Below are 15,887 nucleotides of genomic sequence, written 5' to 3'. Positions count from 1 at the left end.
ATATACAAGATGAGCAGTTTTAAATATTTCACCCAGGATGAACTGATTGCTCTGCCAAGTTTGGGAAGATGCTTACGGCAAAATTCTTCTGTCCTCCAGCTTCCAGGCCGGCCACCAGCATGGGAACATTGGCGAGAGTACTCAGAGATGGTGCTACAGAGGCAGAAGGAATCCTCGGCTCCCTGGCAGGCACACTTATCCTGCATACAGGCTTGAACGTACTTCTCCAGGTTCAGACGGAACTCACAGTCAGCGAATACTGAAGAAGTCAGCAGATTCAGACACTCATCACGCTAAAGAGGTGGGGGGGGGGGAAGAAAAGTTTAAAAGGCATCCCTGGCACCTGAGTTTCTAGAGAGGATCCTTTGTGCTAAAATGGTGCTTTGCTTCTGGACATCACTAATGGTTGCAAAAGAGGGATGGGTCCAAGTCTTAGGTTATCTCTGGATAATTCTGTGTCAGAAACAACACACATGCAACTAAGATCTTTCATCAGTTCTACTCCTCCTTTTAGAAGGCATAACAATGTTAATGCCTTTGGAGTTAGTTAGGGACACGGTATGTGCCTTGGAAAGTTCAGGCTGTTACCCATCTCCACACTCAGTGGTCTCCCCATATTGCAAGGAATGTCTCCACCTGCCAGCTAAGTAAAGTTGACCACTATGATTACTCACATGCTGATTACAGGTTGAGACAGTCTGTGTTTCATCAGGGTCCTCACATAATGTGTTGGGTTTGTTTATCTTTTGCATATTTCCAAATGTGATGGGATTGAAGATCATGTCTGTGAGGGAGATGTAAAAAAGTCTTGATAAACACAGCAAACTTAACAATACACATCTGATTCCTGGCACTCTAGTGATCAAGCAAACTGTTTATTATATATCAGGCACTGTACTGACTATTTTAATACTATTAAGAAAATCCATTTCAGAAGGACATGAAAAGCTCACTAATATTCAAACAAGTGAGAAAGTCTACACCAGAAGTTCTCAAATGGGGGTCGGGACCCCTCCGGGGGTCACGAGGTTATTATGGGGGGGGTCATGAGCTGTCAGCCTCCACCCCAAAATCCGCTTTGCCTCCAGCAAATTGCTTCCGGCTCTAATAGAATATCAGGGTTGGAAGGGACCTCATTTAATGGTGATAAATATATTAAAAAGTGTTTTTAGTTTACAAAGGGGGTCGCACTCAGAGGCTGGCTATGTGAAAGGGGTCACCTGTACAAAAGTTTGAGAACCACTGGCCTACACCAACAGAGACACCACAGAATCAGCTGATTCACATGGAATATAGTACACTATTAATAATTTATCTCTCTATCTCGTAGCAATCCCTGGAAAATCTCAGACAGAATTTAAGTTCCTGTACTGTAAATTCTACCTTTACCCTCTTTGATGCTTCCACATACAATATCTATAAGCCTGCCTTATATGGTATCTCTATAGACTATCAGACCACTTACCGTTAGAGAGAAATTCATTGTAGAGCTGCTGTCCATTGTAATCCCCACAAAGACCACATGTATTGTTGTTAAACTTGGGATCCAGCTCCAACTAAATAATGAAAACAAAACCAGAAAGAAAATCAGCTGTAGTGCTAAAAAAAAACATTCCCAACAAGAATAAATTCACTAGGAGGGGAAGTTAATAGAGGAGAGATAGTGAATGCCTCTCCATTGTAAATTAGGTTTCAGTACATCTAACATAATAGTAGCACCATCCAATGCAAACAATTACCAGGGGAAAATAAAAACCGTATCATGGAAGAATGTGAGACGTTACTATACCATGATGGTGCCTCTTGTCAACATTATGTCAAAGCTTAGGAAGAAAATGTGCTTTAAATAAAAAACTTTTCCCCTTAAGGGGTGAATTTATTCCTTGCTGGGAAGCTGAATAACAGAGCACAGCAATCCAAGGGACAAACAAACGGATTGCAGATCAGAATTTGTTAGGACTTTTTAACCAAAATATTAGCTGTTTCTCATTTCCGTCTCATCTTCTCTTGAGAGTGAAGAAATGTTCATTTCTATGCCCAACTCCAGTCACATAATGGACAAAGGAACCTTCTCACCTGAGAATAAACTATCTCCATTCCCAGTTGGAAGAGGCTGCTTAACGCAATGACTCTGTTCAACCTATGCTAATTTGTTAAAACCGAATAGTAGCAAAAGTAAAGTTTAGTGTCATACATACCATCAGTGAATCTTCACGGTTCCACATTAGAACAAGGCCTGCTCTTGCAAAGACTTTAGTGTAGACTTCATTGCTCTCAATCAGCAAACCAGAACTATAGTATGGTGTTGTTACACTGAGAAGAAGACAGTCAGAGATTTGTTACTAGATCTAATGTAGAAAACAAAAAAGCAGTAAACTGAATGTCTTTGGTGCTGCAAGAGGAACATCAAAGGGCATGGAAGAACCAGGCTCTGCAGATTACACTTTTCTGGCCTCCATCTCTGAGTCCCACACAGCTGTTCTCTGCTGTATAGGACAGACTCTGTTTAGCGGGGAATTAAATCCCCTTCCCTTCAGATACTTGCTGAGGTAAGTTATATTTTGTTTGACCCGGTTTAAATTGCTCTAATCAGCATTCATTCCAGTTGGTCACAGAAATCCAGTTCAGATTCTTCCTATTTCAAGGCAGTTTTGAAAACTTCACTGCCTGATGCTTGCACAGACTTCATTAGATAACAATTATCTCCTGTGGCCATCACATATAAAATTTCAGACTTGATATTTTGGTGCCAACTGGAATTTACCATGACAAGGCAAGGCAATCTCAGAGCCACGGGCTCCTTAAAGGGATAGATTCTCTATCTCAGGCTAGGAAAGAAGGCAAAATGCCAGTGAAGAAATGTGATTCAGTCAGTAAAAGCACAAAACAAAGGATCTGAACCTGGGAAAGCAAATATTCACTGCTCACCCATGATTGAGGTTCACATAGCAAATAGGCACAAGAAACTGAATAGTGTCTTTCATTTTCCAAAAATCATATACTGTTTCAGGAGACTGGATATCCCCTTTAAATAACCTTTATTATTTGAGAGAATGGCTTCATGATTTGGGATGGGGCCTGATGGTCAACATAGGTGGGAGAAAAATGTGGGGAGAAAAGAGCTTCTTAAAAGCATCAGAATTCAATAATCTAATAATCTAATAATAAGAGATGAATTATTAATAGAATCAGTAGAGGGCATTAATTTGACCTGAGTATCTCAAAGAGGATTGAGCAAAGATGCTGTTGACTGATAAAACATTGATCCACCCCGCTGTTGCACGACTCCCTTATGCTCACTTTGTACACAAGCCACAATGCAGAACTTGGTTCCGTGATAAAAGCATTCCCGCAAACAGCTTCTTACAGTAAAACCTAAATAGCTCAACACTTGACCAAACAGAATTAGTTACATTGGAATCCAGCCAAACCAATGAATAGCTGTTTCCTTCTCTAAACAGTTCTCAGAGCAAATGCTATTGCTAGTTTAATGGTGTGTGCCCATGCATACATCCCCTCTCACAATTTCTTTCCTAGCCTTTCACAAGAGTATTTTAAGTCTTAATTTCTTGGTGCTAGAGCTTTTCTAACTACTCATCTTGCACATTTCTAATGCATGCAATCACTTTAGCTAGGGTCTAGACACCAAATAGAAACTGACATTCCTACCACAAGCTACAGGTCACATCATGAACATTGGAGCATGAACATTTTTTAAAGAGAATTGTAAAACACTAGGCATCTACTTGACAGCATGGACTCTTCTGGGATAAAGCTTTTTCTAATGCTGACTTTAAGCTAGGGAATCAGAACAGAGGAGTTTTGTAGCATTTATGGAACCAACACCGTAGCACCAAGCCTTTACATAAATAACTGTTCTTTCTTCTATTCTAATTTCCACCTTTGTACATTTTATTTCTTTCATTCTTTGATTTTATAATCGTTTCTTTTCTTTTCTTATCTTATACCTTATATCTTTTCTTATCTTATACCTGTAAAGTAGTAAAAATCTAATTCTGAAGATTGCCTCTGTGGAACATGCAACTATATGCAGATACTAGAGTTTGCAATGGGGACCCACACTTACTAGGATGGCTATGAGTACCTGCTATGGGATTGTGTTTGGCTTGCCTGTATCAGCTATGCCATTGAAATGCATAGAAGTGGCATTTCAAAAATCTTTATCTGCTCTATGGAGCCCAAAATTCTGTGGCGATCCACAGAAGAACTAGAAAGTCTTAGGATATGTCGACACTACAAATGTAATATAAACTAGTAATTACTACAGTGGTGCATGTTCACACTACCCTCCTTGGGTCAGTGGTGCAGGTCCTCAACAGGAGTGCTCTACCAGGAGAGCCCTCTCAGCTCTGCTGGGAGCTCCCTGCTGGGATCCTGGCTGCCCCACAAACTCCCAGGTTCCCGGTGAACTGCCTCCTCTTCCTTCCCCCTTCCCCGCTGGGAGCTGGGGGAAGCCGCCTAGGGCTTCTTGCCCTCGGGGAGCGGGGTCCAGTTGCCCCCCCTGCTCCCCGCCCACCCCCACCCTTGGCACCCCCACCCTGCTCCCCGCCAGGAGCCGGGCAGCCTTGTCAATTTGAAATTGACAAGGCTGCCCCGCTCCCAGTGGCAGGGGGGAGGGCACCAGGGCTTCTTGCTGTGGCTCCCAGCTGGGAGCGGGTTCCGAAGCTGCCAGGGCTTCTCACTGTAGTGCAGACCCTGACATAATTAGGTTGACAGAAGCTGCCTTATGTCGACCTAACTGTGCGGTGTAGACCAGCCCTGAGAGACTCACTCTTTCCTGCCCTCTGCTGATTGATATCTCAGGACCCCTTCGAAGCTGCAGAAGTACCACCAGTGGTGCAGGACTAAGTCTGAGTGCTGAACTCAGACCCAGCCCATCTCCCCTAGGCAGAGCATGATCCCCAAATTATTCAATATTAAGATATAACTTGGAAACCAGATGTCACCAAATCAGCATGTGAAGAGCTATTTGATTACCACAATATCCAGTATTAATTTTGTAAAAAGAAAAGGAGTACTTGTGGCACCTTAGAGACTAACCAATTTATTAGAGCATAAGCTTTCGTGAGCTACAGCTCACTTCATCAGATGCATATCGTGGAAACTGCAGCAGACTTTATATATACACAGAGAATATGAACCAATACCTCCTCCCACCCCACTGTCCTGCTGGTAATAGCTTATCTACAGTGATCATCAAGTTGGGCCATTTCCAGCACAAATCCAGGTTTTCTCACCCTCCACCCCCCCCACACACAAATTCACTCTCCTGCTGGTGATCAGGAGGAGGAGGGTGAGAAAACCTGGATTTGTGCTGGAAATGGCCCACCTGATGATCACTTTAGATAAGCTATTACCAGCAGGACAGTGGGGTGGGAGGAGGTATTGGTTCATATTCTCTGTGTATATATAAAGCCTGCTGCAGTTTCCACGATATGCATCTGAGGAAGTGAGCTGTAGCTCACGAAAGCGTATGCTCTAATAAATTGGTTAGTCTCTAAGGTGCCACAAGTCCTCCTTTTCTTTTTGCGAATACCGACTAACACGGCTGCTCCTCTGAAACCTGTTATTAATTTTGTGTTGGTAGTCAATGGATTGGGTCCTCCCCAGGCACTTTAAAAATTCTATAGCTTTCATTGCACTGGCATGTAGTGAGACATGTGCCACAGGTATGGTTTAAAGAGTATGAAAGTCTATAGAACACTGGATCCTATATACAGTGAAAACCTGTTCCACAAGTCTTCTTTTATTAGGGTTTTATTGTTTTAAGAACAATACATAGGAGAAGAATAGGTTCAGTGCATAGGAAAGCAATCTTTAAAAGACCCCTAAAAAGCTGCTTGTGAATTTCTTTTTAACACTTTTGTGCACAACTAAGCAATCTCTCATTTTTGGCAGTAATATATGTCAAAAAACTTCATGATATTTCTGAATATATTCTGGCTTGGTGCCTGGAAAATAGAACGCTATTTTCTATTCCTTAGTAGGCATTCACTGGAGTGGGTTTGACCGTTTTTAATAAAACCTGGGCTCTAGTTAGAGGCAGCAATGACAACAGAGGGGTACATATTTATTTGATCATGTTAAAATCTGTTAAACCTGATCCAGGTTCTGGCACCCTTAATCCAGTGCCACTACCTTACCTAGTAAGTGTCTCATTCGCTTTAGTGGGTCTATAAGCAATATTGTGTTCCTTCCCCAGAATTTCTTTTGCCTGGTGAAAGGCTCACAATAGATATCTTAATGCTACATATTGTACAGTTCTGTTTGTCTATGGATGCATCTTACTGGACATTCTTTCAAGAATTATAATACTAGAACTCACATTTCCTGATCCACCACAACCGTATTTCGGGTGAGGTACATTACAACATCCTTTATGGTGATCAGGACATATTGCATTTCAGGGTGTCCATTTTCATTCACAGCACGCTGGACATGGACTGAGAATTCCTGGTAAGACCCTCGGCAGTCAGAAGCAAAGTTGTAATCACAGAGGCCAGGGAACTGGTAGAAGTCTCCATCAAAAGTTTTGAAATGATTGTTCCCCCAGGTACTGCAGACATAGTGGCCATGGTTTTGGGTTCTGCCTGTTAAGTGATGGAGAAGGGATGAAGAAAGTGAAATAAAGTAGCTAGCACCCATTGATAATAATCAACATTACACAACAAGACAGCTAAGGAATGATACTTAAACGATTCAGCTATGGCATGCTACTAGGTTTACACAAGAAGATAATCTGCTATATATACAGAACAAGCCATTTATAAATATATACTCAACAATTTGCCAAAACACCAAATCCTCAGTGTTAGCATAATAAACAAATGATATGTGCATCTCTCTGGCTGAGAGTCGTGCATTTTTACATGCAGCTGGGGCCTGGATACCTCTTGGAGTTCTGACTGCATGTGTGAGGGATGAGAGCACTTGCCTGTCGAAACTGAGAAGCAGAAATGGGCACAATTGGTTGCACAAATAGTTTATTCACTGAAAAAAGCAGTTTCAGTAAGCCCAAAACTATTTCTGAATTTGAACAAAGTTGCCAAATAGGTTTGTCTCAAATAATGTAGGGAGGTTCTATTCACAAAGGGACTCAGGCTCCATTCACAGAAGAAGAAATGGTGGCAACTCCTTTATACCTTAGAACCCTTAGTGGTTAGGGCACTCCCCTGCGATGTAGGAAACCTGGGCTCCATCTCCCCCCCTCTGCCTAATGTAGTGCAGGGACTTGAACTTGGGTATCCCACATTGCCAGAGTCTGCCATAACCGGGATAAAGAGTCGTTCTCATACCCTCTCTCTCTGGCCCAATGACTAGTCAAGTATTTTATACAAAATGGAATAGCTTTAACAGGAGAAACTGAGGGACACCCCTCCCCCCGGAATAGCTGATAGCCCAGCAGTTAGGGAACAGGCCAGGTGAGTGCCCTAACCACTGGGCTAAAGGACGATCCTCTTTGGCCTTTTTATGAATCTAACCTCTTAATTTCCCTTGCTTGTTATTGTTAAAATGTCCAAAAATGAAACCTAATGCTCTATTCAACTTAAAATAATTTCTGTTGACTTTTTTGATTCACTGATTTTTTTCAGAATTTGACATTTGGTTTGACCCAAAGCAATTGTGTTATTTATTTATTTTTCAGAACTGCGAGTAAACAAAATAAATCAGTTATTTTCCCAGCTCTACTGAGAAGCTTTAACACTCCTGTCATATGACACTCCCATACCATTAATGTAGGCTCAGGCCAAGTCTATTAATTTATTCTAAATATTTTTGTCACTTTTCCAATTTTTTTGCAAGATACTTTCTTTATAGGAATTAATCCCTTATGTAATCCAAATTCCAAGTGTGAATTCATTATTTCCATTAAAAATAATTACTTGGAGTACCATCGATATTCACAAGAACTCAAGATAAGACAACAACTAAATTATGTCAGGACGGTAAGAAGAAAGCAATAGCAACCAAATGTTTGGAAGTCTCAAACTCATTCCACCACCATTTGTCCACAACAGTAACTGACACAAATTTACCACAACCTACAAACCATTCTCAAAACTGGAATTGCAGGGATTGTTGTAGATTAGGTTTGAGGTTCATTGTCAGAGCTATGTGTGGTAAGGGAAGCAGCCAAGCAAGCATCAGCACACCTCACATTCATAAAAACTAGGTTAACTTTTTTTTAAATTGAGTGAACAAAACCATAGGTCCCCTTGAACAATTCATATTTAAAGGCATCAAGATATGCTGTATGTAATACACACAGCAGAGCATCACATTTTCAGTTCATGGGTCTACTTTGAGGCTCACTTTCTCCAGAGATCTATATGTAACACCGACAGACCCTGGTTGTCGGTGGGCGGGATCAAACCTGGGGTGTCTGGAGCATAGTGCATGAGCCTCTACCACATGAGCTAAAAGCCAACTGGGCATTAGCTAAGACTGTAGAGCAGACTCAATCTCTCTCTCTTTAAGTGGTCTCGGTGCCACTAGATGGGACAGAACACTACACCCAAGAGGTGTGTGGGTTACATATAGATATTGTTTGCTTTGGGAGAAGTGCAGGGATCCTTTAGATCTCCTAATTTCTCTACTTTCTACTCCATCCAAACAAATCCTTGTGTTGCAGCATCCCCCTCTTCATTTAAGGACAGGTTCACATCCATCCTTCCAAAGCCCATCAACGCTGATTCTTGCATCCACTAAAGAGTGGGATTGGAAAGCAATGCAATGTGTTCCCTTCTTTCCAATTACTAACATCAGGTGCTCTCCTAGCCATAGCATATTCAAGAAGGGACCATTCCCAGGATCCAACCCCCTGATCACCTGCACAGGAAAGCATCACCCAGCTGTACCAAAATATTTGCTATTTTTCAATAATACATATTCATCCTAACACCTCAAGCAAATTAAGTCGGAGACTCATTCTTTTAGAAAGGTAGATTAAGAGATCATGGACTAGGATTGCTGAAGTAATGGGTTAAAAATGAGCTAGTCCAAGTGTTAACACTATATACATCTTTTGGACAAGAAAGCATATACTGCTATTTCTGAATAGCCCAAATGCAGAGTTTTCCTTATGACACTCATCCCCTTTCTCGGTTGCTATTGCTCGGTACCTGCCTAACTCCTGCAAACCTTCATGCTAGGCAATTGTTACTTCATCACATACATCAAGCTGGAGATCAACATAATGGATTCAGCCAGCCACAGAGCTCAGAAAGAAAACTATAGAATCTTCCACCAAAAGAAGTCGCATCTATTTCAGCTCATACATTTGGTCTCAGCATTTGAATGTTAAAAATGAAGGGAGGATATTTGATACCATAATATTCCCCTTAATTATTTCATCGCGTGATTAGCTTTTTCTTAACTACACTAGTTAAACCTTTCCACCCTTTTCTAGTGGGAAATTCCTCACCATCCCATTTCTAGCTCTTACCTTTTTTAATTTCGTTCGCACAGGAAAGAGCCAGCCACAGTGCAAAAAGGCTGGCAAGTCTTAGCCCCATGGTGGCTAAGCTGCTTGCACTGAAAACGTCTTCAGAAAACCTCTCTTTATATAAGGCCCTTTGGTACAATTAATGCCATCACAGTGGAGGACATGTAAAGTGAGAAGGAGGAGCAGGAGGAAACAAAATGGGTGTAACGTTTACTGAGATAAGAAAGTAAACAGACATAGTTGTTTGTCATAGTAAAATTGGGAATCCGGCATACAGGATACAGGACAATATTGATTCAGTTATCATGCAACTGGAATTTTATTGTCTTTTTATATTTCTAGCTCATATAAGCTTAACCCACAGTAACTCTTGGCAACAGAGAGCGAACATTTTGGGGGCAGTTGAACAACAAGGGAATCCCTGAAATGAAACTTAACCTGGGATATCCTCAAGTGTCTGCTTTGAAACCAAGAGTTTTTAATTTTGCATTATTGCTCAGAGGTATTTATGTACAGATTAAATAATGTTTGTAAAGAACCTTGAAGATAAAATAGGCACTTATGGGTAGGGCCCGACCAAATTCACAGTCCATTTTGGTCAATTTTACATTCATGGGATTTTAAAAATCACACATTTCACGATTCCAGCTATTTAAATCTGAAATGTATGGTGTTGTAATTGTAGGGGTCCTGACCCAAAAAGGAGTTGTGGGGGGAGTTGCAAGGTTATTATACAGGGAGTCGCAGTACTGTTACCTTTTCTTCTGCGCTGCTGCTGGCGATGGCTCTGCTGCCTTCAGAGCTGGGCAGCTGGAGAGCAGCCGCTGCTGGCCGGGAGCCCAGCTCTGAAGGCAGCGCCACCGCCAGCAGCAGCACAGAAGTAAGGATGGCCTGGTATGGTACGGTATTGTCACCCTTACTTCTGGGCTACTGCCTGCAGAGCTGAGCCCTCAGTCAGCAACCGCCGCTCTCCAGCCGCCCAGCTCTGAAGGCAGCAGCACAGAAGCAACGGTGGCGTGGAACAGTATTGCCACCCTTACCTCTGCACTGCTACTGGCAGGGCTCTGCCTTCAGAGCTGGGTGCCCAACCAACATCTGCCGCTCTCCAGCCACCCAGCTCAAAAGGCAGCGCAGAAGTAAGGGTGGCAATACCAAGTCCCCTGCAGCTCCCTTTTTGGTCAGGCCCCCAATTTGAGATTTGTTGGTTTCCCCCATGAAATCTGTATAATATATGGTAAAAGCACACAAAACACCAGATTTCACAGGGGGGAGAACAGATTTCATGGTTCATGATGTGTTTTTCATAACATTGAATTTGGTAGGGCCCTACGTATGGGCTAAGTGTTATTATTATATGTTATCTGTTGCAAAATTACAGTGCAAATAACTGTTGGGATTTCAGTTCTGGGATTCATACAGCGCTAGATCCTCAGATGGTATAAATTACTGAAATACACCTACTGAAGATCTAGCCCATAAAGTATATTGTATTGAAAAGTATTGAAAATCTGTGGGGGTGATCTCACGCAACTTCAGGTACTCCATACCAAAGGCAAGGTCCACAAAACAGCTCTGCAGTGCTACAAAGTCCACCAAAAGTTTATGGAAGGTCTCACAAAGCAAACACCACTATTTCAGGCTTTAAGTAAAGAAGGAAGAAGTTGTAGTCCACACCCATCAGCATTAAACCTAGGCAATGCAGGTTTTCACATAGAATGCCCCCTGCATCATTTATTTTTGTCATAAATAAATTGCTTACGTACTGCTTTACTGATAATCTGTCACTCCCTCTTATTCCCCTAGCCCGCAGGCCAGCTGTTTCAAAAGACTGCAGCATGAAAAAGGCTATCCTGCGGGCTCTGCTCAGTACAGACACAGGAGAGAAAAAAAAGGGGGATTCTTGTGAGAGTTACAAAAACTAAAATTAGTTCATAGCATTGCTACGGAAATAACTGCCTTCTACATGAACTTTCTTCTCTCTCTCTCTCTCTCTCTCTCTCTCTCAACTGTTCCTGTCATAAATATAAAGGGAAGGGTAAACCCCTTTAAAATCCCTCCTGGCCAGAGGAAAAATCCTCTCACCTGTAAAGAGTTAAGAAGCTAAAGGTAACCTCGCTGGCACCTGACCAAAATGACCAATGAGGAGACAAGATACTTTTAAAAGCTGGGAGGAGGGAGAAAAACAAAGGGTCTGTGTCTGTCTGTATGCTGCTTTTGCCAGGGACAGAACAGGAATGGAGTCTTAGAACTTTTAGTAAGTAATCTAGCTAGGTATGTGTTAGATTATGATTTCTTTAAATGGCTGAGAAAAGAATTGTGCTGAATAGAATGACTAGTCCTGTCTGTGTGTCTTTTTTGTAACTTAAGGTTTTGCCTAGAGGGATTCTCTATGTTTTGAATCTAATTACCCTGTAAGATATCTACCATCCTGATTTTACAGGGGTGATTCCTTTACTTCTATTAAAAGTCTTCTTGTAAGAAAACTGAATGCTTTTTCATTGTTCTAAAATCCAAGGATTTGGGTCTGTGGTCACCTATGCAAATTGGTGAGAATTTTTACCAAACCTTCCCCAGGAAGTGGGGTGCAAGGATTGGGAGGATTTTGGGGGGAAAGACGTGTCCAAACTATGTTTCCCAGTGAACCCAGATAAAGTTTGGTGGTGGCAGTGGAAATCCAAGGGCAAAGGGTAAAATTAATTTGTACCTTGGGGAAGTTTTAACCTAAGCTGGTAAAAGTAAGCTTAGGAGGTTTTCATGCAGGTCCCCACATCTGTACCCTAGAGTTCAGAGTGGGGAAAGAACCTTGACAGTTCCTCATCACAAAAAGTTTCTCTGTAACCTTCCTTAGCAGGGAAAAGACACCCTCTCATTTCAGTTTGTCTTTAACACTACTGCTTCTCAACACTCACAGGCTCCTCCTAGTCCATTCCCTTTATAATCCCCAGCAAGAGTTTCTCCTTGCAGTTTCTCTACATAAACCTCTAATCCTTTCAGCAGCTCATTCTTTGTCTCCTTCTAGTTGCTCTAATAGAACTTTTAAACCTTTCAAAACCACCGTGGAAACCAGACTGTCTTTAAAAAAGTGTCTCAAAAGGGAAGGAATAAATACAAAAAAAAAGTCAAGACTGAGTTTTGGAATAGAATATTCAAGTAAAGAGGATATAGATCCTTGGACTAAGTGTTCCATTTCTAGTCTTTCCCCTGACTGGCATCAGATATAATAAATCTCCAAAAATAGCATCTGTGTCCAGTCCTTTGCCTGTGTTCAAGAAACTTTCACTCAAGTGCACAGCAGAGACAAAATTAAATATGAACTCTCTAAGAAACGGAAAACTTGGGGCTCTTGGAGGACTTTAACAGCCTTAACAGAGACATGTTGTTTGGCTCCACAGAAACCTGCGCATAACATACTTTATACCTGTGCTAGGGCATTACCGGTATGTACATGACTCACCACCAAAAAAAGCGTGCAGTGTTGTCACACCTTAATAGAAGGAAACCAAGAGTGATCAGGGATCTGTCCCCTGATGTCAAAGAGAAGGATCACACTGAAAAGAAAAATCATATCCAGTCTCTCTGCACCTTCTCTTTCACCTCCACAACTCAACTCACAATAGATTATTGATACTGAAAGTACCATGAGGTGGTGGCAGAGGGGTGTTTTGGGTGGTTTTTTAAATAAACCATTACATGTTCCATAATAGAGCTTAAATACTTTGAGAAACTTCAGTTTGGCTTGTCACTATACCATAGTAATGAAATTACATTGTTCAGGTTTCAAATTTTAAATTATTTTAATTACTGTCAATGGGAGTGATAAGATTCCCAGTGACAGACATAAATTGAATATACTCCCAGACCATCTTAAGCTCCTTGCCAGAGTTTGATCCAGGTGGTGCTCAATCCGCACCCTTTGGGATTTGCCATGATGATGATGATGATGACGATGGGTGGATGGATCATGGGCTTGGCAAATAATGAGTTCAATCAGAAATCTGTTGTGTAAATACACCAACTCTCAGGCCCAATCCAAACCTCCCCCCCCCCTCAGGGATCTTACGACTATTTTTAAAAAGTGAATTCAGTGTTGTACTTGTGAAAAGCTCCAATGACAGCATCAACATCAATGTACTTGGGACAATACCTGTAGGTTTCCAAGAGAATGACGCTGTGAAAATCAGTTCTCCTTTGCCTCTGCCCATTCACCAACCAGCCATTCCCATACCTAAATCACATAGAAGCCTGAGCATACAGAGATCACATAGAGTGAATCCTTCAGGATGGGTCACTACATTGCCTGAAGATACTCTTCCCACCCCTCATATTTTGACCCAGTAGATCTGGTTTTCCAGATCTATCCTCAGTTTGGGAAATATTGGAAAGAAGGATATGATTGTGTATCTTTGGGAGTTGGGAGGTGAGAAGGAGTTCGTACTTCTTTGAAGAAGTTATTTTGGTGATACGGTTCAGTATGGAGTTGGGGAAAGTGCAAAACAGAGTTTGCATAAATAAGCACTTATTTTCAGGTTGGGTTTTACCTTTCATAGAATCATAGAATATTAGGGTTGGAAGGGACCTCAGGAGGTCATCTAGTCCAACCCCCTGCTCAAAAGCAGGACCCATCCCCAATTAAATCATCCCAGCCAGGGCTTTGTCAAGCCTGACCTTAAAAACTTCTAAGGAAGGAGATTCCACCACCTCCCTAGGCAACGCATTCCAGTGTTTCACCACCCTCCTAGTGAAAAAGTTTTTCCTAATATCCAACCTAAACCTCCCCCACTGCAACTTGAGACCATTACTCCTTGTTCTGTCCTCTTCCACCACTGAGAATAGTCTAGAACCATCCTCTCTGGAACCACCTCTCAGGTAGTTGAAAACAGCTATCAAATCCCCCCTCATTCTTCTCTTCTGCAGACTAAACAATCCCAGTTCCCTCAGCCTCTCCTCATAAGTCATGTGTTCCAGACCCAGACTAACACGGCTGTTACTCTGAAACTAATCATTTTTGTTGCCCTTCGCTGGACTCTCTCCAATTTATCCACATCCTTCTTGTAATGTGGGGCCCAAAACTGGACACAGTACTCCAGATGAGGCCTCACCAATGTCGAATAGAGGGGGACGATCACGTCCCTCGATCTGCTCGCTATGCCCCTACTTATACATCCCAAAATGCCATTGGCCTTCTTGGCAACAAGGGCACACTGCTGACTCATATCCAGCTTCTCGTCCACTATCACCCCTAGGTCCTTTTCCGCAGAACTGCTGCCAAGCCATTCGGTCCCTAGTCTGTAGCTGCGCATTGGGTTCTTCCATCCTAAGTGCAGGACCCTGCACTTATCCTTATTGAACCTCATCAGATTTCTTTTGGCCCAATCCTCCAATTTGTCTAGGTCCCTCTGTATCCTATCCCTGCCCTCCAGCGTATCTACCACTCCTCCCAGTTTAGTATCATCCGCAAATTTGCTTTGATATTATTTTCAGTATCAAAGATGTTTGAGGTGGGGAAGCGAGGAAGTATCCAGCAGAACCGGAAGGTGTTCTGCTTGTCTGTAATTCTAAGTTCTGAGATATTAATGTTTTCTTTCATCTTTCTACTTCTAACCCCATTGATACCTTGTCACAAAAAAACTGGACTGTAGTGCTCCAGCTCAGATCACAGTGTTACTCTCTATGCACATCCCTCAGTTTTGCAGTCATATGCAGATGACTTTTGGATAACACTCCAGCAATCATATGTACTCCCTGGTCATTAGAGTGCACTTTGGTCCACACTCCTACTTCAGGATATTCTCACTATAGCCATTCTTCTATTGAAAGATTAAGATTATTTCATATTTTTCTGGGGAGGTTTATTTTACAGCCTAACTTGTTGACTATGGATAGCATTTCTGTTTAGCTGACAATTTCACAGGCTTAGGATCAAAGGTCAATATTTAGGTAATCAAATCATGCTCATCTGAGCAATTTACATAATTATTCAAAGTCCTTGCAAGAGACCACAGAAACCTTGGATGGGATATATATTGACATTCTGGAGATGAGCATTCCATTTTTCACTTCCTAGTCCTAAACCTGTACTGGATTTACAGGGCTTACAGTACGCCTTTCATCTAGTCAGCCATTGTGTACATAACTAAATCAATAATTTACGGTGCTCACCATACAGAGTGAAGGGACAGACAACATCAAATATGAAAATATGCCTAGCTTGTATCTGAGTCTTCCAGCTGTTACACACATTTTCCAGGACAATAGCTTATCATTAAACTTTCAATCATCAGAAAATACATCACAGATAAACACTGAACCAAAACAGAACTTTAGTTTTTTCTTGTTTTTATAAGCATTCTATAAAAGTAGTAGTTGGACAAAGCATTGGAGAACAAGCACTAGAAAACATACCATCGAGAAGAGTCCTGAC

At 41.8% G+C, this 15,887-nt stretch overlaps 1 protein-coding gene across 1 annotated transcript in view; it reads right to left on the bottom strand.

Annotated features, from left to right (window-relative positions):
* MUC2 (mucin 2, oligomeric mucus/gel-forming) overlaps positions 1–9,536 on the bottom strand; it is a 62,866-nt gene extending 53,330 nt beyond the window's left edge. The window contains 6 exon segments of the mRNA XM_073350318.1: positions 77–293; positions 675–784; positions 1,466–1,556; positions 2,199–2,313; positions 6,347–6,611; positions 9,467–9,536. Of these exon segments, the coding sequence (XP_073206419.1) occupies positions 77–293; positions 675–784; positions 1,466–1,556; positions 2,199–2,313; positions 6,347–6,611; positions 9,467–9,536 (868 nt within the window).
* Positions 9,537–15,887: the final 6,351 nt, after the last annotated feature.

Source organism: Lepidochelys kempii, chromosome 6 (genome assembly GCF_965140265.1).
Source record: "Lepidochelys kempii isolate rLepKem1 chromosome 6, rLepKem1.hap2, whole genome shotgun sequence".
Taxonomy (NCBI): domain Eukaryota; kingdom Metazoa; phylum Chordata; order Testudines; family Cheloniidae; genus Lepidochelys; species Lepidochelys kempii.
The sequence above is the reverse complement of the archived record's forward strand: the minus strand, read 5'-3'. Positions and strand labels throughout refer to the sequence as shown.